The sequence below is a fragment of the Protopterus annectens genome, chromosome 7.part0, assembly GCF_019279795.1.
Source record: "Protopterus annectens isolate FY-2018-M chromosome 7.part0, PAN1.0, whole genome shotgun sequence".
NCBI lineage: Eukaryota > Metazoa > Chordata > Ceratodontiformes > Protopteridae > Protopterus > Protopterus annectens.
The window spans coordinates 1,315,656,396-1,315,681,361 of NC_056739.1; the positions used below are offsets into that span (position 1 = coordinate 1,315,656,396).

The 24,966-nt window shown below is 42.1% G+C and overlaps 1 protein-coding gene across 1 annotated transcript in view; it reads left to right on the forward strand.

Moving 5' to 3' along the window:
- Positions 1 to 24,966, forward strand: part of ADAMTS9 (ADAM metallopeptidase with thrombospondin type 1 motif 9) — a 1,232,634-nt gene that overhangs the window by 272,822 nt on the left and 934,846 nt on the right. Inside the window, exons 10-11 of the mRNA XM_044077927.1 lie at positions 3,445 to 3,586; positions 3,898 to 4,002. Coding sequence (XP_043933862.1) covers positions 3,445 to 3,586; positions 3,898 to 4,002 — 247 coding nt within the window. The remainder of the gene's footprint in view (positions 1 to 3,444; positions 3,587 to 3,897; positions 4,003 to 24,966) is intronic.

Sequence of the window (24,966 nt, forward strand, 5' to 3'; positions counted from 1 at the left end):
GAGGTAATGGTTTGAGTAAAACCATATAGGTTAATATGAGTAATAGGCTGTTCAGTAGTACAGCTTTTCCAGTTGATATTAAAGTCACTGAGTACTATTGTTTCTTGGGGATAGTTGGTGGAAAGCCAGCTAAAGATATCTACTAGGGTGTTAGAGTTATTCCCTGAGAGAAGATAACACCAATAATATATATGTATTTACGTTTATTGAGTTGAATCTTGGAGATAAGGATTTCAACATTACTAGTTAGAGGGGGTTTAGAGTCTACAGAGGTCACATGTAATCCATTGTGATGCTAGACTTGTTCGTCTATTAAATTTTTCAGTGAGTCCAAGTAATGGTTTCAAATTCTCCTTGGTATTGTCTAGTATTCCTCTCAACTCTGTCCTGAAGCCTCCCGCCATATGACTATACTCCCATCCCTCTAAATTGTCCTTGATTTTACAGACTGTTCCTGTTATGGCCTCTTATGCTTGTCCTGTACCTTGTAACTCATGGACCATTGGTATCAGTAAATAATGCCATAGTGTTTCACACATCTTATTATGTAAAAAAAATACAATCTTACAATAACTCAATTAGTTTAGAGGATTAAGTTTCCTGCTTTCTGTGTTAAGGATATAGAGTGTCCTCTTACCCAGTTTTGCTTTATTTTTTTTCAAAGACTTGGGTAATAAATTAGGACTATCCTTGGAGTCTGGTAGTGGTGCAGAGAGCAAATACCTTCATTAAATGATGTATGCATATGAGAGTGCTCAGGTTCAAGGTTTGAATACTTTTACGTAGCTTTAAGGCACAATATAAAGATTAGTCCCTGGTGAATAGTATTCCCCTTACCTCATATCTTTCATGATGCAAAATTATGTTCTTTATCTTTGTCAGTCCTTTAAGGCACAATACGAAGAGTTATCCCTGGTGTCTAGTGCTCTCCGTACTCATCTTTTGTGCTGATGATAACCTTTTATGTTTTAAGTGTCTTAAAGGTACAATATAAAGAGTTAACCCTAGTGTGTAGTGTTCCCTTGCCCCCATGTCTTCTGTGCTTCTAAATTGTGTTCTTTATGTTTTTAAGTGCCTTTAAGTCATGATATAAAGAGTTATCCCTGTGATCTAGTATCACCTCCACCCAAATCTTTCATGTTGCAAATCGGTGTTTATGTTTCTAAGTGCATTAAAGGCACAATGTAAAACATTATCCCTTTATCCCTGGAGTCTAGTTCTCCCCCTCCCAATGCTGCAGGATTTACTCATTAATCTCTGAGAATGTGGAGGTGTGAAAGCCCCCTCACACAGACAGCTCCGCCTTACCCGATGACAGTCACAGATACAATCACCCATTTAACCATATACAGACATACCTTCAGTGCAAATCCACTATCAACCCCTCGTACAACAATCAGCCAGACAAGCAGACAGACACACACAGACACCCTTACATGCACCTGAAGCCTTTCACCCCTCTAAACACTCTCTCACTTTCAAGCACACACACACACACACACACACACACACACACACACACACACACACACACACACACACACACACACACACACACATGAACCCTCACCATAACCTGTCCACTTAAGTGCATGGCAGATACTTTTAACAGAATGGATTAAATTAAGCTTTTGGTCACATTTGTTTGGCACAAATGAGGTAAAATATGCAGTTAAGAGCTTCTGTGATTTATTCAGCTGTATAAATGGCTTACCACAGTTATTTTTGGGGGAGAGGGAGGATATGGCTAATTATCATAGGCAGTCCCCTGGAATGCCTCATTAGAATGTGCAATGGACTGGTGAGACAACTCACTGAGGTGCTGTGCCTCTTTATGCTACAGCACTGTGGTACAGCTATCTCTGAACTGGAAATGATTCAGTCAAGTGTACACCAGGCTTTCATCTTGCAGTAACATTTCTGAATTGCTCCCTGTGTCTTCTTGTGACATTACTATGCTATTTAAATGTTTCTGGTCCTATACTTTTATGTTATTTATCAGATTATAGATGGAAATTTCCTCAGTAATCTTTAAATTATTCTGCTACATCTAAATCTTTCTAAAATGCCCTACTATTGCCTTCTGTCAGCTGAAGTACTCTATATTTTTTTTAAGTTTCTTAGACTTCTGACCTATTAAGTATTTGGTTTCTCTCTCTCTCTCTCTCTCTCTCTCTCTCTCCCAGAATCTGTACTTAGTGACCATTAAAAATGTCTGTGCATATGATCGCTTCTGCTTGCACTAATATTAAATGTTTATGGTTACTTCTTATACTTCGTATTTAAGCTCATTCACTTCCCTAGCATCTCTAGTGTGTTGGACAGCATTTAGGACAGGTTCTAAACTTTAAATGATATTGTCTTTCAGTTTCCTTTTGTCCTTCATCCATTATTGTCTCTCTGAATGAAGTGTTTGCATGCATAATTCCTACCAATAAGTCCTAACTCTAAGTCATCAGTCATATTATCTTTTACTTTTTTATGCAGTCATGTCATTCTGTTTTTCTTTCTCCTTCATCTCTTTCGATTTCTAATAAACCTATCTCCAAGCATTTTATTTCTTCTAGTGCATTTCTTGTTTTGCTTCCATACTGAGAAAAAGCATGATCCAATGTAAATATATCCACATAAACATATGATTTTATTGTAAATGAATGAAGAATATTTTAAAAGGAAGACAGCTCTTATATTTCCTCAAATCTCTAGTTCCTAAAACAAGTAACCAATCAACAAAAAGAAACCGATTTTATTTTCTGATTAGCAGTAGTATAGCTGAGGGGAGCTCCAAAGTGATAGGGCATGTGATCTGCAGGTCTTCAGAGATGTGCATTAAATGCAGGTATTTGCATCTGTGATCAGAGCTGACACTAAGCATTCTGCGTGTGTGAAATAAACTATAGCAAGTGTTTTGCTGCAGTCTTTTTCTTTTTTCTTTCAGAATTGAAGTGCTTAGCACTCTGTGTATAACATTAACTGCAGTGTGCCATTCACTACACTTTAAAAGGATAGAGAGGGTTTTCTTTTTTGTTTCAGAACTGCAGTTCTTTAGTGCTCCAGGTATGGCATAATCTGTAGCAATTTCTTAGAAATGCAGCAAGGAGTTGCTGCCGGTTAAGTGAGAGCATAATGTTTTAGTCTCATCATTTTTGGGGATATCAAGAGGAGCAGAGATCCTTTGTTGGTTTAACACAGCAAAGGTAATGCCCAGTGACCCATATATGTCAGTTACAGGGTATTTTGTTCTTTGAAATAGATATGCTAAACAAGAAAGAGGGTAGTAGAAAAGTTATATTTTTGCACTGTTTGCTGCAATGAGTAGTTCCTTCAGTGCCAGGAAGTGTGCTGTGCAGAACATAAGACTAATAAAAAACAAACTATTTAATATGAATTTCAAGAGTGCAGTTGGTGAGCTTGAATTTATACTTGGCTTCTTTTACTTTTCAGTACTGGGTATGGGGAATGCTTGCTCGATGAGCCTGTAGTAAGAACATACACTCTACCTCAACAACTTCCAGGTCAAGTTTACAATATAAGTAAACAGTGTGAAATCATATTTGGACCAGGTTCTCAGGTGTGCCCTTATATGGTAAGTATTCTGGTTGCTTTATAACTAGCTAGATAAAACTTTTTTAAAACATTTGAATTTTATCTTGGTGCTCAGAGTAACATTATGTCATATGATGTCACTTATTTCTGACTATATTGTTTGCTTGTGTAAACAGAAAGCATCTCAAATAACTGTAAGAGAGTTATGTTAAGCAGCTTATACGTGTAACTATTAGTCTTTTCAGAGTTTTATTTCTGCTTTTATTATTTTTTTTGCTTATTGTAATAATTTTAATTGATTGGAACTGGCTATTTATTTGTATAACAAGTAATGCAAACAAACTGTACCAGATGCAGTGCAGAAGACTGTGGTGCACAAGCAGCGAAGGCGCACAGAGAGGTTGCCGCACACAACATACGCCTTGGGCTGATGGAACTGAGTGCGAACCTGGAAAGGTAACCATATTTCAGCATGTTGTTCTTTAATGGTGATCCTTTCATGTATGCAACACACACACACACACACACACACACACACACACACACACACACACACACACACACACATATATATATATATATATGTTTACATCAGATTATCGGGTCTTTGGAAACCCAAACTACATATGGTTGAGACCATATGTTTGACTTTCCAAAAACTCAAATGAGGCAAAACAACAAAAATCTACATTTTTTCAAAGGGGAAATACTGCCTGTACCCACCCATGTGAGGGGCTGCACTCCCACACCCCCTTTAAATTATATATACCACCTCCAAGATTGCACTACAATGGGGAAAAGGGTCAATACTTCAATACCCACTATAAAGTGATCTGCATACAAATGCTTTGAGTTTTCAGAAAGCCAAACATAGGGTCTTGACCATATGATGTCCAAGTTTCCAAAACCTTGATAATCTGACACACACACACACACACACACACATATATATATATATATGTATATATATATATATATATATATATATATATATATATATTTATTTATACACACACATGTATGTATTTATATAGGAGTATATATATATATATATATATATATATATATATATATATATATATATATAGATATATACACACAGAGAGATACCATGCCTTCACACACACACACACACACACACACACACACACACACACACACACACACACACACACACACACACACACATATGACTATGTTTATGTATATTTATACCTAAAATACACATTTTTACTGATTTATTTAAATGACACTCATAACCGTTTGTTACCATTGTTCTTAACACTGGTGCTGACATTGTTGTTTCTTCTTCCTTATATCATCATGTTACAATCCACTTTCACCAAGTTTCTTTAATCATGAATTAGTAATTCTAATTGAAGGTTGTGAGTGGTTGTAATCATTTATGGAAAAGAGTAATTAAAGAATGTCAAGTAATAGGTCTGCATGTAATTTATTGAAAAACAAAGGTGAAAAAAACAACTGCTGCAAAGAATTTATATGCATGAAATATTTCAGAAAATTCCTAGAATAATTGGTTGTATATATGTAAAAAAAAGAAATACAAAATAAAACAGATTTCAGCTAATAGTTCTAGTTACTAGAAAACTACCAATGAATTTTAAAAAGGATAACAAGACAGAGATTGTATTAGTATGAACATATATTAAAGTATATTAACACAACTAGTGACTTAGCACACATCACCAAGATACCAGGCATAAATTTATTTAACACATGCAGGTGAATAAAACAGAGTAACATTTAAAGTAGGAAAAACATCATCCATTTAAAATCTAGTATGCAAAGCAAAAAGATAAATCATGATGAAGTAAAATACTAAAAATTATTAATTTTGTAATTATTTATCTCACCTGTTTGATGTGTACCAGTTTTATAAATAAGCCACAATTTCTCCTTACTAAGGATACATGAAATATTTCAGTTCTCATGTCATTGTTATCTATTATAAGACAAAATTCACAAGTGTGTTTCCATCCTCATTATTTGCTAAGTTAACATACTGAGCTACTGTTCTTACAGCAGTTATTTCTTACAGCTCAAGCATATATATTCTCACTCTTACTGTGGTCTGACTAATGCTATACTTCCTTTAAAGACAAAAGAGGACACTGACCAATTGTCTGTCCTAGCAATGGATTCTCATCTTTAGTTAATTCAAACCTAATAGCCTGCGGAATGTCTAACCTTCAGCAGCCTACACACATTTAGATTTGTGAGCATTTTCTAAACAAAAGAAAAATCAAGTGAATTAACTAGGAATAGTCAATGCAATTAAAAAATTTCAAACAGCAATGTTTTAACAAAGACGTTTTCTTTCCAAGGACAGAAGTCAGTTAATCAACTGATGTATCAACATCAGTACTGCAATATATTAGAAGGATGAAATTCCAGAATGATAGTTTTCTCTAAATTTCCATTAGCAAGTTTTCATACTTTGAAAACTGCACAGAATAGACATATACTGCCAAGTATTTCTGTTCAGGAGACTTGAGCTTTTTACAGCATACCAAAAAATATTTTCATTGTCTTATTTACTGAAATGTGTACAAGCATATGAAAGAAATATCAGTATCACTTGCAATTATAAATAGCAAGACAAGAAAAGTATATGGCTTAAACTATATATATATATATATATATATATATATATATATATATATATATATATGTGTGTATATATACACACACAAATATATGTATATATTATAGCATTACCTTCAGATTCTTTCAAAGAAAAAATATGAAAATTATGCCTATTTGCATTACTATCAGAATAACCAAAAATTAAATATTGATCGACTGTGAAACATGTGTAAGTACTAATTACATTTTTATCACCTTTAGAGCTATCACCTGATCTTTTGCAGCAATTTGTAAGTGGATGTTTTTTATAATATTCATGTACTTGAGGAAATATTGCATATCTTCAAAATTGTGAACAAACAGGTCAATTACATTATTCACAGCTTTTTCCCATTTCTTGAATAATTACAGCTCATACCCAGAGCTAGTTATATCATCCTGAGGTGCTTGGGTTCCTTAAATCAGAGACTTACAAATTAATAATATGCAGTATAAGAAAGGGAAAGGTATGTACAGCAAAATGTTAATAGAGTACGACCTGCAGTGGAAATATTAATCACTATTTTCCACTTATTTTTCATATATATATATATATATATATATATATATATATAAAAAAAAAATATATATATATATATATATATATATATATATATATATATATATATGGGCCTACTTCATATGGTCGACATTTCACAGTGTCGAAATTCATATCACCGAGATCATATGATCGACATTTGAAATGTCGACCATACAAGTAGAACATAAAAAGCAAAAAAAAAAAAAACTTACCTTAACGCTGCTAGCAGGGGCCCCCTACACCTCCCACACCCCCAGAACTTAAATATACCAACACCGAGATCGCACTACAGTGCAGAAGTGGAAATCTTTCCATTCCTCACTGTAGGGAGATGCCGGATGCTGTTTCCCCATGGTCGACATTTTAAAATGTCGATCATATGGTCTCGGCCATATGAATGTCGGCATTGTGAAATGTCAACCATTCGAAGGGGACCCATATATATATATATATATATATATATATATATATATATATATATATATATATATATATATATATGGGTCTACTACAGTTGATTTAAAACTCACTTGACTGAAAATGAAATTACTAGGACCACTTCACTGAAAGCTCACTTCACTGAAAACTAATTTCTTTGAAACTCATTTCGCTGAAAGTTATAAATGGCCTTTTCCCCAATGTAGTGCGACCCTGGAGTTAGTATATAAAGTAAGGGGGGTGTGGGGGGCACAGCCCAACAAATTGGGGGGTGTGGGTGGCATAGGCCCCCACATATTATAAACATTTTAAACTATACACAGTGATACTTACAAGTGCAATAAATAAATGTTTCCAAAAGAGAATATATAACCAAGATATGTGGGGGGCTTCACCCCCCAGACCCCCTCTTACTTTATATACTAACTCCAGGGTTGCACTACAGTGGGAAAAGGCCATTTATAACTTTCAATGAAATGAGTTTCAGTCAAGTGAGTTTTCAGTGAAGTGAGCTTTCAGTGAAGTGGTCCTAGCAATTTCATTTTCAATCAAGTGAGTTTTCAATCAACCATAGTAGACCCATATATATATATATATATATATATATATATATATATATATATATATATATATATATATATATATATATATATATATATTCATATTTCATAATTGAGAGAGGTACACATTAATAAGCTTGGTATGAAATATCATGGTGGGAAAAATGCAAAAGAATTGTCCATGTGAAATGTACTGTACATTTTAATAATTATAAAGACACACGGTATTTTCATAAGTAAACTAAAAATGTACAAAACAAAGTAACATGCACACACACACACACACACACACACACACACACACACACACACAGACACACACACACACACACACACACACACACACACACACACACACACACACACACACACACACACACACAAACTGTTCCAAGGCATCAAGTAAACCATAAGATGAAGCTGAAGAAATTTGTCATTAATATTAAAATAGTAAGCTGTACATCTTGGAACATAGCTTATGTTATTTCTGTTATTAAGTATATAAACATACATACCTCTCATATGTATGTAATTATATCAGTTATCAATCCTTATATTGTTATATGGGTCGCTGATAGAACACATATAATCAAAATAGGGGAATCCACCTCCATCAGCAGACTTGTAACCAGTGATGTTCCACAGGGTTCAGTTCTGGGACCACTACTGTTTGGAATCTGTTTCTCTGAAGTACAAGCAAAAACTAAAGGTCTGTGGCTGACAAAGTTTGCTGATGACTGCAAACTGGGAGTGGTCATAGAAGCTCCAAATGTCAACATCTTGCAAGAGGGTCTTACACACACAAATGATTGGTGCCAAAGTCATGGCCTAAACTCAATGCAAAAAGATGTATTATCATCCCTTTTGGTAAGAGCAAAGCTCTTGCTAAATACCACATCAGTAGCAACACCATAAGCATGCACTCAGTGGTGAGTGACCTGGGCACACCAGTTGACAGCAATTTACTTTTGATCATCATGTCTCCACAGTTGTAAGAAGAGCATTCTATATTGCTCATCTCATAAGTAAGGGCATTGCTCCAGAAAAAAAAAAGTTAGAACCTCCCTGCACTCTTCCCTCATCGGGCCAATAATTGAGTACAGCCTTTCCAAACATCTGCAACAACTGGAAAAACCACAAAGGTTCCTCACAAGGAAAATTCAATGCTTTCAGCATCTGTCCTATGTGGATTGTCTCAAATCACTGTCACTTTATTCTGTTTAAATCCAATGTAACTACTGTTTGTATATTTTAACTGTGGACCTTTTCTCCCCGGGCTTCTGCTGAAAATGGACCTACGTCCAGTCAGACACTCTCGGTCAACAAATGTAAATAAATAAATATATATAAATAATTCATACAGACTACTCAGAGGTGATCTCTGCCTTGCATATAAGGCAATCTCAGAGTCTGCTTTACTGGAAACACTGTATATCTGCAAGTCAAATGGTACACATGTTACTTGCTCTAAAGATCTTAACATGGTATATGACATTAATAGAACCTGCTGGAGGGACAGATTTGTCTCCTCTCCCTGAGGTTACCACACCTTTGGAACAGACTCCCCCTTCATGTCAAACAGAGCACCTCATTGGCCCTCTTCAAATACAATCTGGACGATTGGATGGGTAACCACAAATTCACCACTGGGGTTCTACCTGTGTCACTCTTAGACATGGGCATTAGGTGCTGATCATGGAAATAAAGGTAGAACATGGCTGGGTTTATAAGGGCCTTAGGGGAATTAGCCTAGAGTAACTTCCTATGATCTTATGTAAACAAATACTCAGAAATGAGTTTCTTATTGTTGTGTTAAAGCTGGCTAGGAACATGTTCTAAAACTATATGTCAAGGCTGCAGAGTTTCCAGGATATATAAAAGTGTTTATGGAACTTTAGAGGAAATATAAGTCTGGCTTTGAGTGTATTATAACATATTATGGTACAAACACAAAGACTGTGACTACACAGACCACTGTCACTACACAGTAGAATTTTTAATAATAATGTTGTTTGTATCTTTTCACTAGGATGTACTGATCACAAAATATTTTCATTTGTTTAGCATAAATTTTCTAACATACATTTCCAGAAAATGTTGCAGAGTGCAAGGGTGTATGTATGCTGCCAGAGGTGTGACATTCCACAATTCAGAAGTAGTAATGAGTTAAGGTATCTAGCCCAAAAACATATCGGGCAGGATTCACGATGGCTTGCATGGAGTCTAAGAGTCGTGTAAGACTCCATGCAGCCATAGCGATCCAGGAACAGCCCAAAATACCATGTAAGAGACCAGCTAAAACGTCTCTTACACGGGCAGGGAGTGGATATGCTAATTACCTCACTTGCAGCTGAAAGGCATGCAAATTAGGTAGATTAGCGATCCACGAAGCTGAAACCAGCCCGTGTAAGAGTCATGTTAGGTGCAGAAATGTACTCAGTTGACAACTGAGTACGTTTCTGCAAATAACACAAGGGAGCCATGTCAGCTCCAAATAAAGTGTGCATATGTATCAGGCAGCATGCCAATGGCTAAATATGTGGCCATTGGCACGGTAACCTGATGCAAACATGAAATAATTTTTTTTTTTTTTTTCGGCGATTGGCGAGGTTTAAACGCAGCGTGGCCCCGCGCAAACGGGCTGCGCTATATAAGACATAAAAATGAAGGTTTGAAACCCACAAATGTGGGTTTTATGCAATGCATGGATTTACAATGCAGGGACTAGCAGACCGAAAACAACATGGCCACCGTTTAGTGGTTGCTAAGGGGGGAAGCTGAGTGTAAGACACGTAACTAAGCATTAGTAGGCAATCCTATGTAAATGAGTGGTAGGATAGTGAATCGCAGTGTCACATAGCAAATGAGCACATTCCGTGTAGTGTAAGAGTTAGATAAGGGGGAGTAACAGAGTAGGAGATAGGTTGCATTACAGGGGGGAATGTTAGAAAGAAATCAAGCTCATTGGAGCAAAGTGGTATGTGACAGATGTCAGTCACACAGCATAGAAAGAGGTGTGTCAAGAGATAAGCATGGGAAAGTCAAGAAATGGAAGGTATACACTGTGGATAACACCAAAGTTTCTTGCTGTGCGTGCATGCGAGCGTGTGCACGCTGGGAGGCGCGAGTAAGACAGAGTGCGTGCATGTAAGGCAGATTAAGCATGTAGGAGCCTGTGTAAAGATCTATAAACCTGTTTGCGCTGGTGTGCGCGCGTTTTAACCCGAATAAGCAGAGTCTAGTCCGTGTAAACATGTGTGCGTGCGTGGTAGCCACTGTGAGCGTGTTTTCGCTGGTGTGCGCGCTGCTCCCCCTGAGGAAACAGAGAGGAAACAGGAAGCAGAAGAAATAGTAGGAAGCTAGCAGGGAATACTGGTAGAGCTAGCAGGTGAAAACAAATAGAAGCAGGCAATTACACAGGCAGAATACTAGCCCAGCCCAGCACTTAAAACACTGCAAACAGCATTGCAGTATGTTTCTCTCAAGAGACACTGCAAGACAGGAGTAAGCTATTAGAAGTAAAAACTGAAAAAGCTGCACTCAGACCAAACATGCTAGGGGCTGCCATAGCTGTTATAAGGAGACATAGGAGACTTGCTGAGGGTGGTGACAATGCAAATGCTGCCAGACAACCCACAGTGAGGAGACAGAGAAGAGTGTACAGGCTCAGGGTCACCTACCAGGGGTTACATGAGCTGGAGATAGTGGAGCGCTATAGAGTGGACAGAGACCTCCTGCAGCAAATCGTTGAGCTGTGCAGGCCACGCCTCACACACAGAACCAACAGAGGGGAACCCATCCCAGTGGAAACCAAGGTATGTGTTGGCCTAAGAATACTAGCAACAGGTACCTTCCAGAGACCAACTGGTGATATGATGGGGATATCACAGGCATTAGCTTCCAGGGTACTGCACCAGTTCCTGGATCCCATGTCAGCACATGTCGGTGAGCATGTATATTTCCCCAGTTCCCGTGAGGTATTGGCCAGCAATATGTGTCTCTTCCAGCAAATAGCGGAATACCCTGAGGTAGTAGGTGCAATAGACTGCACGCATATATGCATCAAAGCACCAGCCGGTGAGCGGGGTAGGGCCTACATTAACCGCAAGGGCTTCCCCTCCATCCACTGCCAGGTCATGTATGATGCCCAGGGCATAATAATGAATGTGTGTGCTGGCTGCCCTGGAAGCTTCCATGATTCCCATATCTGGCATTTGACGCAGCTGTACCAGACATTTGCCAATGGGGACATCCCATATGGTCACTTAGTGGGGGATGCTGGATATGCATTGGAGCCGTGGCTGATGACACCCATCAGAAATGCGCACACACCTGAACAAGAACGCCATAATGAGGCACACGCACAAACACGAAATGTAATAGAGCGTGTGTTTGGGCTGCTCAAGTCATGGTTCCGGTGCCTGGACACATCTGGTGGAGCCTTGCAGTACTCACCAACTACATGTACCCAAATTGTCATGGTATGTGCTATGCTACATAATATGATTCTGTGAAAACAGCTGCAGCAGGACCAGCATAGGGCCAGGACAAACAGCCCCCCACCATTGCCAAGGCCATCACAGGCAGAGCGTGACTCGGAGGAGGAACAACCTGAGCTTGCCCCAGTAGGCAGAAGGAGGCGTGCCCAGTATGCCCCGGCCTTGGCAAAGAGGCAACGCATAGCACATACACTGGCTCAGTAGGAAACCTGGGAATGATACCCCTCTCTGACTCACTCATATAGTAACAGGGACGCCCAACATGACACAACCTGCTTTCAAACATGTACAGGGAGTGTAGTATGTGCATCCGACATAGGCAGCCCTGCAGCACCACCTGAGGCATGATTGCCATGTGTTAAGCAATGTAACACCATCTAGTATATGCAAACATGAAGACCCTGCCTAACATCTCACCCTCACCAAGCATGATGCCACACTATGAAGACAACAAGATCAAGTACAATAATTGGCTGAAGTATTGCTGTTAGCAAAGGGGAACAAATGGCTGACAGCCTGGGATGACATGCCGAGCAATACATGATGCCCCACCTGCTAGGGATGGCACGCACCCAGCACACCTGGCTGTGTGGATACTGGCAAAGGCTGTTGTCACCCCCACTGTGCCTTGAATAGGTAAGGCTGGAAACACAAACCCACCACCATAGGTAACACAAGGGATAACAACCTGGACATAATGCTACCCAATGCCAGAAGTCTAAACTGCAAGGTGCATGCAGACCAAACCCACCTCAGCATGGAGAATGTTAATATCTGTTCTGTAACAGAAACCTGGGTCATGGCCCAGAAGAGCACCCAAATACTACCAGGTTATGCCTTATACCATGCTCTACAGTCCCAAAACATGGAACAAACTACAGTAGGAGTGTGGCTATCAGTAATTGTCAAGGATAACCACACCCCCAGGTTGGTACCACAGCAAGAAGCAGCATGGACTATCCACGGGCATGTAACAGTGGCTCAAACTGTGTCCTTGTTTGCAGCCTGCTACAGACCACCCTCACAAACCCAGGAACCCCAGCCAGCCTACCTGAAGACACTGCAGAGTATGAATGTCTCAACAAATACCAAACAAAGCACACACAAAATATGACATAGGTGGCAATCCATTATGTACGGAAGAAGTAATCAGGGACCTAGGGACACAAGTGGATGGTAATCCATTATGTGACACTCACATTGCCAAGGTGGCAGGAAGACCTGCTATATTGCCCACTTTAATATGAAAGGATGCACATGTAGATCAAGAGAGGTCACTGTGCCCCCATACTCTTCTCTTATCAGGCCCATACTTGAGAACAATGCCCCAGTTCGGATGTACCTTACCCGACACCTGCAGCAGTTAGAAAGACCCCAAATGTACCTCACCAAGAGGATAAAGGGTCCAAACATTTGTCATCTGCTGCCTGGCTGAAGAAACCATAGCCCAATTCACATGCATACTGCCCAGTCAGAGGTGATGTATGCCTGATGTACAAGGCCATGTCCAATCCAGAATGAATGGACATGCTCCACTGCAGAAACTCCAAATCCAGCAGAGACACCACAGTGAGATATCTGAACCTCCACACATAGATAAATAGGATGTGCTGGAGGGACAGGTCCATAACCCAGAGTCTCCTTACACTCTGGAACAGAATCCCAGTCCATGATAGGCTGAGCTCCACACTCATACACAACAAGAGAAATCCGGTCATGTGCATGGGAGATAGTAGGTGTACACTGTGGGCCATCCCTGTGTCACATCTAGTAAAGTAAACCCCAAATCGGCATAATATGCACATTGCAAGGGGTGTCGAAAGACACACACAGTCTGTCTATACTCCAACATGGCCAGGCAGATAGCCTAGTATGAACCTATGAACCTATGATGATACAAATTGTGCAGGACACAAAGGGTAATCACACAGCTGTCCTAACTGATGGTAGGAACCATGGTGATAATCCACACATATGCTCTGCAGTACTCAAATATCACAAACAATACACCAAACCCACACACATTGCCAACATCCAACCTAACAGATTCTTTGCAAACTCCCCACCAGCACCAAACTGCCAAATATCTATCCCAGCAGAGTGCTGGCCCCCTGACATTGCAGATGCTGAGGTAACAGCCAGCATCTACAAAGCAAACCACACAGCATCAATGGTACCAGATGGTGTCCTGGGTTGTGTCCAACAAGTACTGTAAGAAGAATGGAACACCAAATAGCACTACTGTGCACTCACAGTCTTACCACAGGATATGTACCCAAAGAGCAGTGTACAGCAACAGTGGTCCCTCACCACAAAGGTGGTGCCTGAATGGATACTGCAAACTATCACCCCTCAACCCTGACTATCTTGGTTGGCAAAGTAATGGAGAGGATGATCATGGATCCCAGGAATAACGAGAATGGGTACCTACAGACATTGGACCCTACCCAGTGTGGCTTTCATAGGGCAGATCCTGCCCCTTAAACATGTCTGACTCATGTGAAACACACACCAAGGCCATTGATTTGGAGAATGTGGTTCACACAGCCTATCTGGACCTTGCTAAACCCTTCCATACAATACCCCAGTTGTTCAGTACAGATAAGCTCACCAGCCTAACTGTAAACCCCTATCCAAGTAGATGGGTTGCAAACCAGCTCAAGGACAGAACTGACCTGGTCAGACATGCTGCAGCCATGTCAGACTACAAACCAGGTACAACTGGCATCCCACAAGGCACGGTCCTGGGACCTCTCTTGTATGCTATATATGTCACATAGGTACAGGCCAACATGGAAGGACTCTGTCTGAACAGGTTCGCAGATGACTACAAACTGCCCACCATATCGGACCCTCCAGCTGACACAAGCATCCTACAAAAGGCACACATAGAAACAGACAAGTGGTGCCACAGCCATGTCAACAAGCTAAATGCAGAATAGTGTATAGTCATCCCCTGTGGAAACACAGTACATGGCCACAAATTACCACATAGGTGTTAACCCATTAAGTACATCAGGAGCAATAAGAGACCTGGGGGCACAAGGTGATAGATATCCTGCATGTGACAACCATGTGTCTGTAGTGGTTACAGAAACATACCATATACCCACCTAATCATGAAGGTAAGCACAGCTAGGTCAGAGTAGGTCATCGTGCCTCTCCAGTCATCCATCAGCAGCCTCACAATTGCATACAATGGCCCTTGTGGGATGTACCTTAGCAGACACCTGCATCAACTGGAAAGACCCCACAAATACCCCACCAGGAGGATCTCAGAGCTGTAACAGATGCCATGTGTTGACTGATTAAACAAACTGCAGCTCCACACAGTGCCATACCGTCTGGCTGGAGGTGATCTGTGCCTGATGTATAAAGCCATGACCAAGCTGGAATCAATGGACATCTGGCACCATGTAAAATCTGAATGCTGGTGACCTATGCAGATGACAGGCCTGAACCCCAGCACAGACATAAACAGGACATGCTGTACCGATTGGTCCATAACCCAGAAGCTCACTCCACTCATGACTAAACCCCCAGTACAGGTTATCCAGGGAGTCCCTCATTGACTGTCATCCAGAGGAATCACGATGACTGGATGGGAAATGGTAGGTGTACCCTGGATATCACCTGTATGCCATGGGTAGACAGAGGAACAGCACAATAACCTTGACGTATGTCATGGCAAACACCAGTAAATATGTGTGTTGAAGGACAAACACTCTCTGACTAGCATTACAAATGGCCTAGGGCACATGGCCATTGTTTGTCACTGTCCACACAAGTTGTGGAATACATTAACAATGTCGGACAATCCTGTTCTATGTTGTCCATATCTGAACAAAATGCAACATGGTCATATCTGCACAACTGGCCCTCAACCAGTCTGGTGTGCTCACTATAAATATTACAAGCAGTGACAGGACTGAAACCGATGATACTGTCCACCACAGTGGAAGTACTGAACCAGTACACTATACAACAATACACTGTTTGGTCAGTATGAAAGGATGTTGACAACTGTATGCAAACTATCTCATGGCAACCCTGCAGGCACAGAATAATGCCTGTTAGGTTCAGACACAAAGCAGTTGGGCAGTAAGAACACAACCTGACGTCCAACACTCAACTGTACATGTGAAATATAGATGAAGTCCACACACAAACACAGATGTGGTGGACCACAATTCCCAACATATGGAAAGTTCACACTGGGCATGCTCGCACACTTAGATAAATGAGACGTGTCAGTCAAGAAGCCATAGAAACTGTGAACTGGGCATGCTCACACACTTAGGCCATGTCACAGTTCAGCAGTTGCACACACATATCTGGCATTAGTATGTGTTAACACAGAAACCTCCCACAATACAGAAATCTGCCCAGTGCACACAGTGAAATTACAACAGAGACATAAGTAAAGTACTGGATCCCACTCATATGCAAACATCTGCCACAGTACACAAGTTGTTCATAGAGATAGGGAAAGCTATGGCAATAAAGACCCAAAAACAGTATATGAGCAACAGATACTTGCATCTGACAGGTAAACATATGGCCATAGAGTGCAATACTAGGCTGTTGTCCCTAGGGAATACAGAAGGCTATCCACAGTGTACTTGGTGTCTGCCTCCGCAGTACAGTAGGCCACTGTGCCTCAGCAAAGTTAATGCATATATATGCTCTCCCCCTTACTGATGGATAGTAATAGATGTACATACCTCTTCATAAATAATGATGTCAGAACACTATACATATGTCAGGAGCACAAACGATAGCCAGTAATTTGAATAGCGTGCTCAGCTTCTGTGTCTCTCACAAGTGTCATAATATAGTTAGGTAGGGGTTTGAATCCTGCAAGTGCTCAGTGTGTGTGTGACTGTGGGGGGGGGGAGTAGTGTGTGTGTAAGAGAAATGTCCCTTTTGGCAACTAGTACAACACACCACATGCTGCATATTCTACTATCTAAACACTGATGATGTCAGCACCCTATAAGTACAGCAGGAGAAAGCAAGCCTCCCAGTAATGCAAATAGTATGCTCTGCTAGGGAGAGTAGTGTGTGTGCAATTCTATGTGTAAAAGAAATGTCCCTTTTGGCAAGTAGTACAACACACCACATGCTGCATATTCCACTGTCTAAACACTGATGATGTCAGCACCCTATAAGTACAGCAGGAAAAAGCAAGCCTCCCAGTAATGCAAATAGCGTGCTCTGCTACTGCATCTCTCACAAATGTCATAACACAGTTAGGTAGGGGTTTGTATCCTACAAACGCCAAGTGTGTTTTTGTTACACAGTTTGTCCATGTGTATGGGGTGTTGTTCCCAATATTGCACGACATAGATCATATCAGTAATGTCAATGCACACATGATGTATGTGTGTGCCACATACACATATGTACCTGTGACCTTCAATAGTTCCCATGTCTGAAGCCTGCCTCATGTGAATACATGGAATCTGCATTAGACAACTGTATGACTGTGGTGTTCTGTGCAGGGGCTGCATGTGGTATGTGAATATACAGTGTGAGTTGTATATGGTGTCATCCTACCAGCGAGGGATACATGACTGGTCTCGAGCATATAGTCCACATGTTGTTGATGAACAGGTGCAGCATGTTTCCACCTCTTGTGGGAGTGGTAACAAGTTGTTCCATAGCAATTCAGTGAATGAATGCTAGGAACCTTTCAGCTAGGGTCTTGGAGCTAGAGTAATGCTCACACTCTATGTTTGGGTAGTTGCAGTCCACCCATATAATGGTGTTTGTAGAGACCGTCATATTCCCAGTGTTGTCAGGAAGGCCAAGTGGGTTTCCTGGGTATGGGAGGATGGTGTGTGCCAGACTATGAACCTGAAGGCAGTCTAACCCACTGTTAGTTGCACATGGATAGGCTCTGATGCTTTGTGCTGTGCCACCAACCTGGAGGCGTGTGTATTTGTGGTGCCTTTGGATACATCCCCCCTGTTCTGGTTTGGTGCATGTTTAGGGGACGACAAGCATGGTATGAGGTATGACCTGTCAGTGCTGGGGTGCACCTGGGAGCCTTGTACCAGGAGTCTGTTACTGCATGGATATTGCTGTTCTCCATGCAAAGTACAGTGTCCACTGCATGCATCCTGAGGTTTACACCGCTGGCATTGAGTAGCATTACTATTAATGTCCTATCCTGTGTGATACCTGTGTAGGTGGCTATGTAATTTGAGCCTTGCATAAAAAGGCACTATGTGTGTAGCAAGAGCCTCTGCCAATATACAATGGCCCATGGGTGACAGGTGCAAGCTGTCCCTAGCAAAGCAACGTGGCTTGTCTAGCATGTAATCCCATGCTGACAGGCATTGGATCCCCTTTGAATGTCACCGAAACATACGGCAATTGTAGAAATTGATCATCCTGTCTACATATTGTGGCAGCATACTTGGTGAGGGTAAGATGCTACTTAAGGTCAGGGTCATACCAGCCTGTGCCACATGCTCAGAGAGCCCCTCTATGTCCCCTATCATGTAGTCCAGGGAGGTACGTCACAGGTCATTCACACTGGCACGGACAATGACTGGGTCATATTTGTACATGCCTTGGAGTGACCTGTATGCTTGTGATATGTGGTGGATCATAGTTCCCAACGGGCATCTCATCGTGACCTTCTCCTTGTTCAGCCTGGTGAGCAGGACTGCAGTGTACCTGACGATAGAGGTACCTATTACAACTGTAGCAGGTGTGTTGTTAAGCCGTATGGGTTGTGACTGTTTGGCACACAGGCTTTGTGAGCTATGTGTTGCACATGCTCTGTTCTGGCATAACGTTTGCTTGTGTGTCTGATTCGCAGGTGTCTGCTGCTCAGGCAGGATGCTATTCTGAGACTCCAAGAATGTTCCTGTGTGTTTCTCTGTTTGGATTGCTGTCGTGGCAGGTCTATGTGAGACTGGTATTGTATTCACTGTTGTATCCCACTCCACCTGACAGGGTATGCCAGTACTGAGTTAAGAGAGCTTAGCCCCCAGTTTGGCTATGTGGTTGCATCTCCCACATGTGTTGTACGTTTATGGGAAGGGGAGAGGGTTGTCTGTGTACATGAGGCAGCTGTAACATTGCTACATGACTCACAGATTCACCAACTGGACCAGAGAGGAGATTGACAAGTGACCTTTGCACATGCTACCATAGTATTGTGAATCCCATAATAATTAACAACACATAGGGCCAATGGGGAACAAGGTACTCAAGGTGAGTATGTGAGGGTGTAGTGCTCTTGATTTGTTAGTGCTGGCATATATAAATGCTTTTGTGAGCAAATGCCAGGTAAGTCATATGCAATGTGTTACAGGCAACTTACATGCAAACAGGACAAACAGTGACGTTCTGTCAAGTGAGACATAGACATCAGTACAGTAAGCAATACAGATGTCACTAGGGATCCACAGAGGTGCTGTAAATCTGCATTGCAGGTGGAATCAGTGTTTCAGGGACATATCAAGCAAACATGCATACCAACAAAGCTACAGTCAGCAGGCCTGGATCTAGACTATGCTACAACAAACAAGGTGTACGACTTCCAGTAGGTAACAGTGCATATATGCAGGCACTATAAGCCTGTACCCAGAAAGTCACAGGTCAGACGAGCTGTGTCTAGCCCCACCTCCCACAAGTGTACAGACCATGTACCTTTGTAATGTAGAATAACTGGCCTGAAACCCAAATGCTCATACCTGAAGTAATAGACATTTCGAATAACAGACACTGAGCCCTCACTCAGCAGTTCCAAACTTTGTAGGATGTATGCTACCTGTCCTGGCACCACAGTATCCTTGACATGTATGGAGACTCTCCCTCCAGTCATAGTAAGTTCTGTGTTTTGGGGCTGTCATGCATGGTACGAGGTGTGACCTTGTAGTGCTAGGGTGCTGTTGTGAGTCTTGAATCTGTTGTGTATTACTGCACAGATATCAACATCCTCAAACATCCTCATTGCAGAGTCGAGAGTGGACAGCATGCAACTTGCAGTTGACATGTCCATCATTGAGTTTCAATACTTACATTTTCTTATCCCCTGTGCTACCTATGTAGGTGGCCTTCTGTTGACAGCCTCACCACCAGTATGCAAAGATGTGCAGACATTACACTATGGTAATTACTATGGGTGTATAAAACAATACAATGACATTCATACTGTAACTGCATCAGGCATGCTGGGATATACCCACAATGATATCATTACACTGTACTGTTGACAACATGATACTATTACTACACTTCTATGTAGTCACCCTGTGCATCAGCACCATGTTAACCTGTTCCTGCACCGATGTTACAGAATGCAGGAGGTGGCACAGTTTCATCATATGCACAGGGTGTGTACTTGCTATGCCTGAGTCTGCCACTGATGCAACCAATTGACATGTCTGTGTGTGTGTGTTGGTGAGGGACAGCAGTACAAGATGGGGCAATGTTGATGCAGTGTGTGCGTGTATGCAGTAGCCCTAGGTGTTATCAATTTGCATGTGTGTATGCATGCACACAGTTCCACCTCATGGTTGCCATATACAGGTGTTTGTGGACAGCCACAGACTGTACCTGCCAGGTCATACAGATCACTGTCTCTGGCCACAGACACGGTACCTGTGCCTGGCAGGGGTGCTATGGACCATATCAGGTACTAAGCCAGACTGGATACTGTCATCTAAAGCAGGTGGTTGGTGACTGGAGACAGGTCCCTGTTGGGACTGTCCAGAGCCACGTGCACGTGGTCCCCTGGGGTGGTCTGATGACAGCACAGACCCAGCATTGCTGGGGCTGCTGCTGGCACTATGGAGTGGCCACGGGCCTGTTGTCATCCGCGATGGCTGCCAGCTGCTGCTGTTGCTGGCATACGCCCACGTCGATGCCTCAACCGTCCACCATTGCCCTGGCTCATGGACATGTAGTTGTGGAACAGATCTAATGTGTTCCCCCAACATCTGCCAATGACCTCGGTGAAATTACGGATGGCAGCCGCAACATCACACATACTGTCACTCATAGCTGTGTGGCATTCTCTCAGCTCCCTCAGACCCTGTCTGGTGTACCGTTCCATATGTGACTGTGCCTGCATTACAGCCCGAAACATAGCTGAGGTTGAAAGACCTCTGTGGGCACGTCTGACAGGGGCAGTACACCCATGGATGCTCCAACGAGAACTCCTGGACATCTGCCTGTGTGGTACCATGTCAGGACCCTGGCCATGGCTGCTGTGTGGGGATGCATGTGCCACCGATACCACATTACCCTGGTCAATGCCCACTGTATCCTGTCCATCACCTAGGGACATTGGTGACAAAGGATGTATTGGCAGGATGATTGTGCGTATTGATGGGGTCGACAGCTGTGTACTGTCAATTGGCTGACCAACGACGGACCCTGGCACACCTCCCTGCGCCATTACACAGGTATCATCATTATCACTATCCACGGCAGCTGATTCAGGTTCCCTGCTGCACAACACCAGAGCAGCACCAGAACCTGTGGGAGTAAGACAGGAAGCACAGTTTACAATGTGTACACAATGTCACCACTGATACACACATGCACACATGCACACATGCACACAGGGCACATGCACACATGCACACATGCACACATGCACACAGGGCACATGCACACATGCACACATGCACACAGGACACATGCACACATGCACACATGCACACAGGGCACATGCATACATGCACACATGCACACATGCACACAGGGCACATGCACACATTCACACATGCACACTCCTCAGTATATGAGATATCAACACACAGACACAAACACACCTGCAATCAAACACATAGCACTACTGCTTCAGCCTATTATTACTATTAGTATCGAGTATTGAAGGTATTGTTATTACACACTCACCAGCATGGATAGGCTGCCTTGCAGTTACACCAGAGGGACCTGCAGAAATGAGACATTTATTGTCAGTGGCCACAACTGTGCCATTGATACTGTGAGTATGATACAGTTCAGTAATACAACAGTTGGCTTCCACAGGTCTACTGCTGATATTGAGAATATCACTCGTGCACAATAATTACCAAGATAACAGCTACAAACCGAGGACACACCTCACACATGCATAAACTAACAGTGTACAGAACAGTCAACTATACATATGGCATGTTACCTGCACGCTCTGAGTCCTGCTGCTGGGTGGCTCCAGCCTCCATCATTACGTATGTATGCTGCTGCTGTTGTTGCTGTTGGGCTGGAGCCACAACACTTAGGAGTAGTCCCTCCAGTCTGGTGAGGGGGGGATGTATAGCCATCCCACCACCTGTGGCAAGCTGTTGCCTGTGGATATCCGACGCACGCTGATGGACATTTCTAATTAAATCACTGCAGTGATGGCGTACCTGCTCATATGTCCGGTTATGTGTGCCTATGTCATTTACCCGATGGACCAGGTCTTGCCACAGTGCAGCCCTCTCCTGCTGGTTCTGACTAGTGCGGGAAAAGAGTATTGTGAAATCCCGCACCAGGCTCTGGTGTATCTCCTCATCCTCTGCAGCGGAGTACATAGGGTTTCGCTGGTGAACCATAGACCTGAAAAGGAAAAGAAAATATGTCAGCAATATATATCATCAAAATATGGTGCACATAATACACATAATACTCAACTGTAGTGATATAACTTAACCCCCATATATAGCATCTGTCTGTCTATTGGGGGATACACATGTAAATGACCAGATATCAGTGCTCAGCCAACAACTGTGCAACAGTACCTGGCACACTCCATATGACAGACTAGTATACTCCAGCAGTCAGCACACTGGTTCAGGTCCAATGCACAACCTCACACTTGGGGTTTGTATCAAGGTACTGTATGTGGAACATTATCAATCCATGCACTGCATGCAATGCACGTTACATATTTCACTGTTAATGCACACTACTCTTACTTGCCATAACCCTACCTACACCACAGTCACATACAGGGTAACACAGCACAACATATGGCAATGTAGTATGTTTTGATCGCAATACCTCACACATCTGTCTCTGGCCTCACACCAAGGACACACACTACCATGACAGACAGACAATCATGGTGAGCAATCATACCAGTACATAACATGCACCCAGTCACTGGCACACTCATTCCACCTCACATATTTGGTTTGTAATGGATTCGTGGGTGTGCATTGTGTCTTAGGTAGGTAGTATGCTATTGGCCCTCAGCCTACAGCAGCATACTGTTATGCTACCCTGCCCCTTGTGACACATGTGATGTGATCATACCTGCTCCTGTCCAACAGTTACACAGGGTGACTCATATGGCATATTACCTGTCTGCATAACATTCAGCAGGGGTATGTCTGACATCTACTCATGGGGAGCCTTGCTTCTTAATTCTGTGTGGTTTACTCCAGGGTATGTCTTATCTGTGCTTAGGGACCTGTACCTCCACCATGTGCTCTTTACTGCGGTGACAAGGACGACAGACATAGGTAATTTGGGTTGTGTATGTTGTGAGGTGTTACCATGGTTGCTGGGCAACTGTCATGGGTGTGACTTCACTATGTATATCCAGCAGTGGTAACCTCTATGTAGGTAGTTTGGGTGTGCTCTGTGGTCTTGTCAGTCACTCTGCATAGGTAATGTGTTTGAGTGCATTAACACAGTTACTTACGTATGACTGTGTCCTTCTCCATATCTGTAGCTGTCATGGGAGGTACATACCGTGTAGGACATTGTGGGGTGTAGAGGGGTACAGTGACCTACATGTCCATAGCTGACACACCATGTCTGCTGACATACCATGTACAGGTATTGCAGGACTAGTGTGCCACTGTGTATATCAATGGGGGGGCCTATTGTACACTTGTTGCCCCTGTTCCCCCCTGACACATGCAGTGGTAGGCAGGCATATGTGGTGGTACTGGTGTCCGTGTTTTGGAATGGGGTATGGTACTCCAGTATCCACACTGGTGTTCACTCCATGCATTTGTCACCAGGCACCTGTTGCAATACATCTGCACACATGTGCCTCACTCAGTGTGTATATATATATATATATATATATATATATATATATATATATATATATGTATATATATATATATATATATATATATATATATATATATATATATATATATATATATATATATATATATATATATATATATATATATATATATATATATATATATATCTATATAGCTATAGATATATAGCTATAGATATATAGATATAGATATGGGGAGAGAGGGGGAGAGAGAGAGACAGAGCGTGAGAGAGAGTGAGAGGGGGTGGGACAGAGAGAGAGAGAGATAATCATATACAGACATATCTGTAGACAGTCAGATCTGTCTGTATATGTATATGTATCTACATATATCTATATATGTTATGTGTGTATTACATATATCTGTACGTACATATTCTATCAATCTCGATGTCTGTGCAGTAACTGAAACTTGGTTCAAGGCTCCTGTGAGCACCCCAGCACTACCAGGCTATACCTCGTATCATGCTTTTCAGCCACAAAACTCGGGCCAAGCCATAAAGGGAGGGGGAGTGTCCATATTCATCATGGACACCCACACCTCCAGGTTAGTGGCAACACATGAAGCATCAGAGACCATCCAGGTGCAACTAACTGTAGGCAAAACTGCTATACAACTGGTAGCATGTTACAGACCACCCTCCCAATCTCAGGAACCCCATTCAGCCTTCCTGAAGACATTGGAGGATATGAATG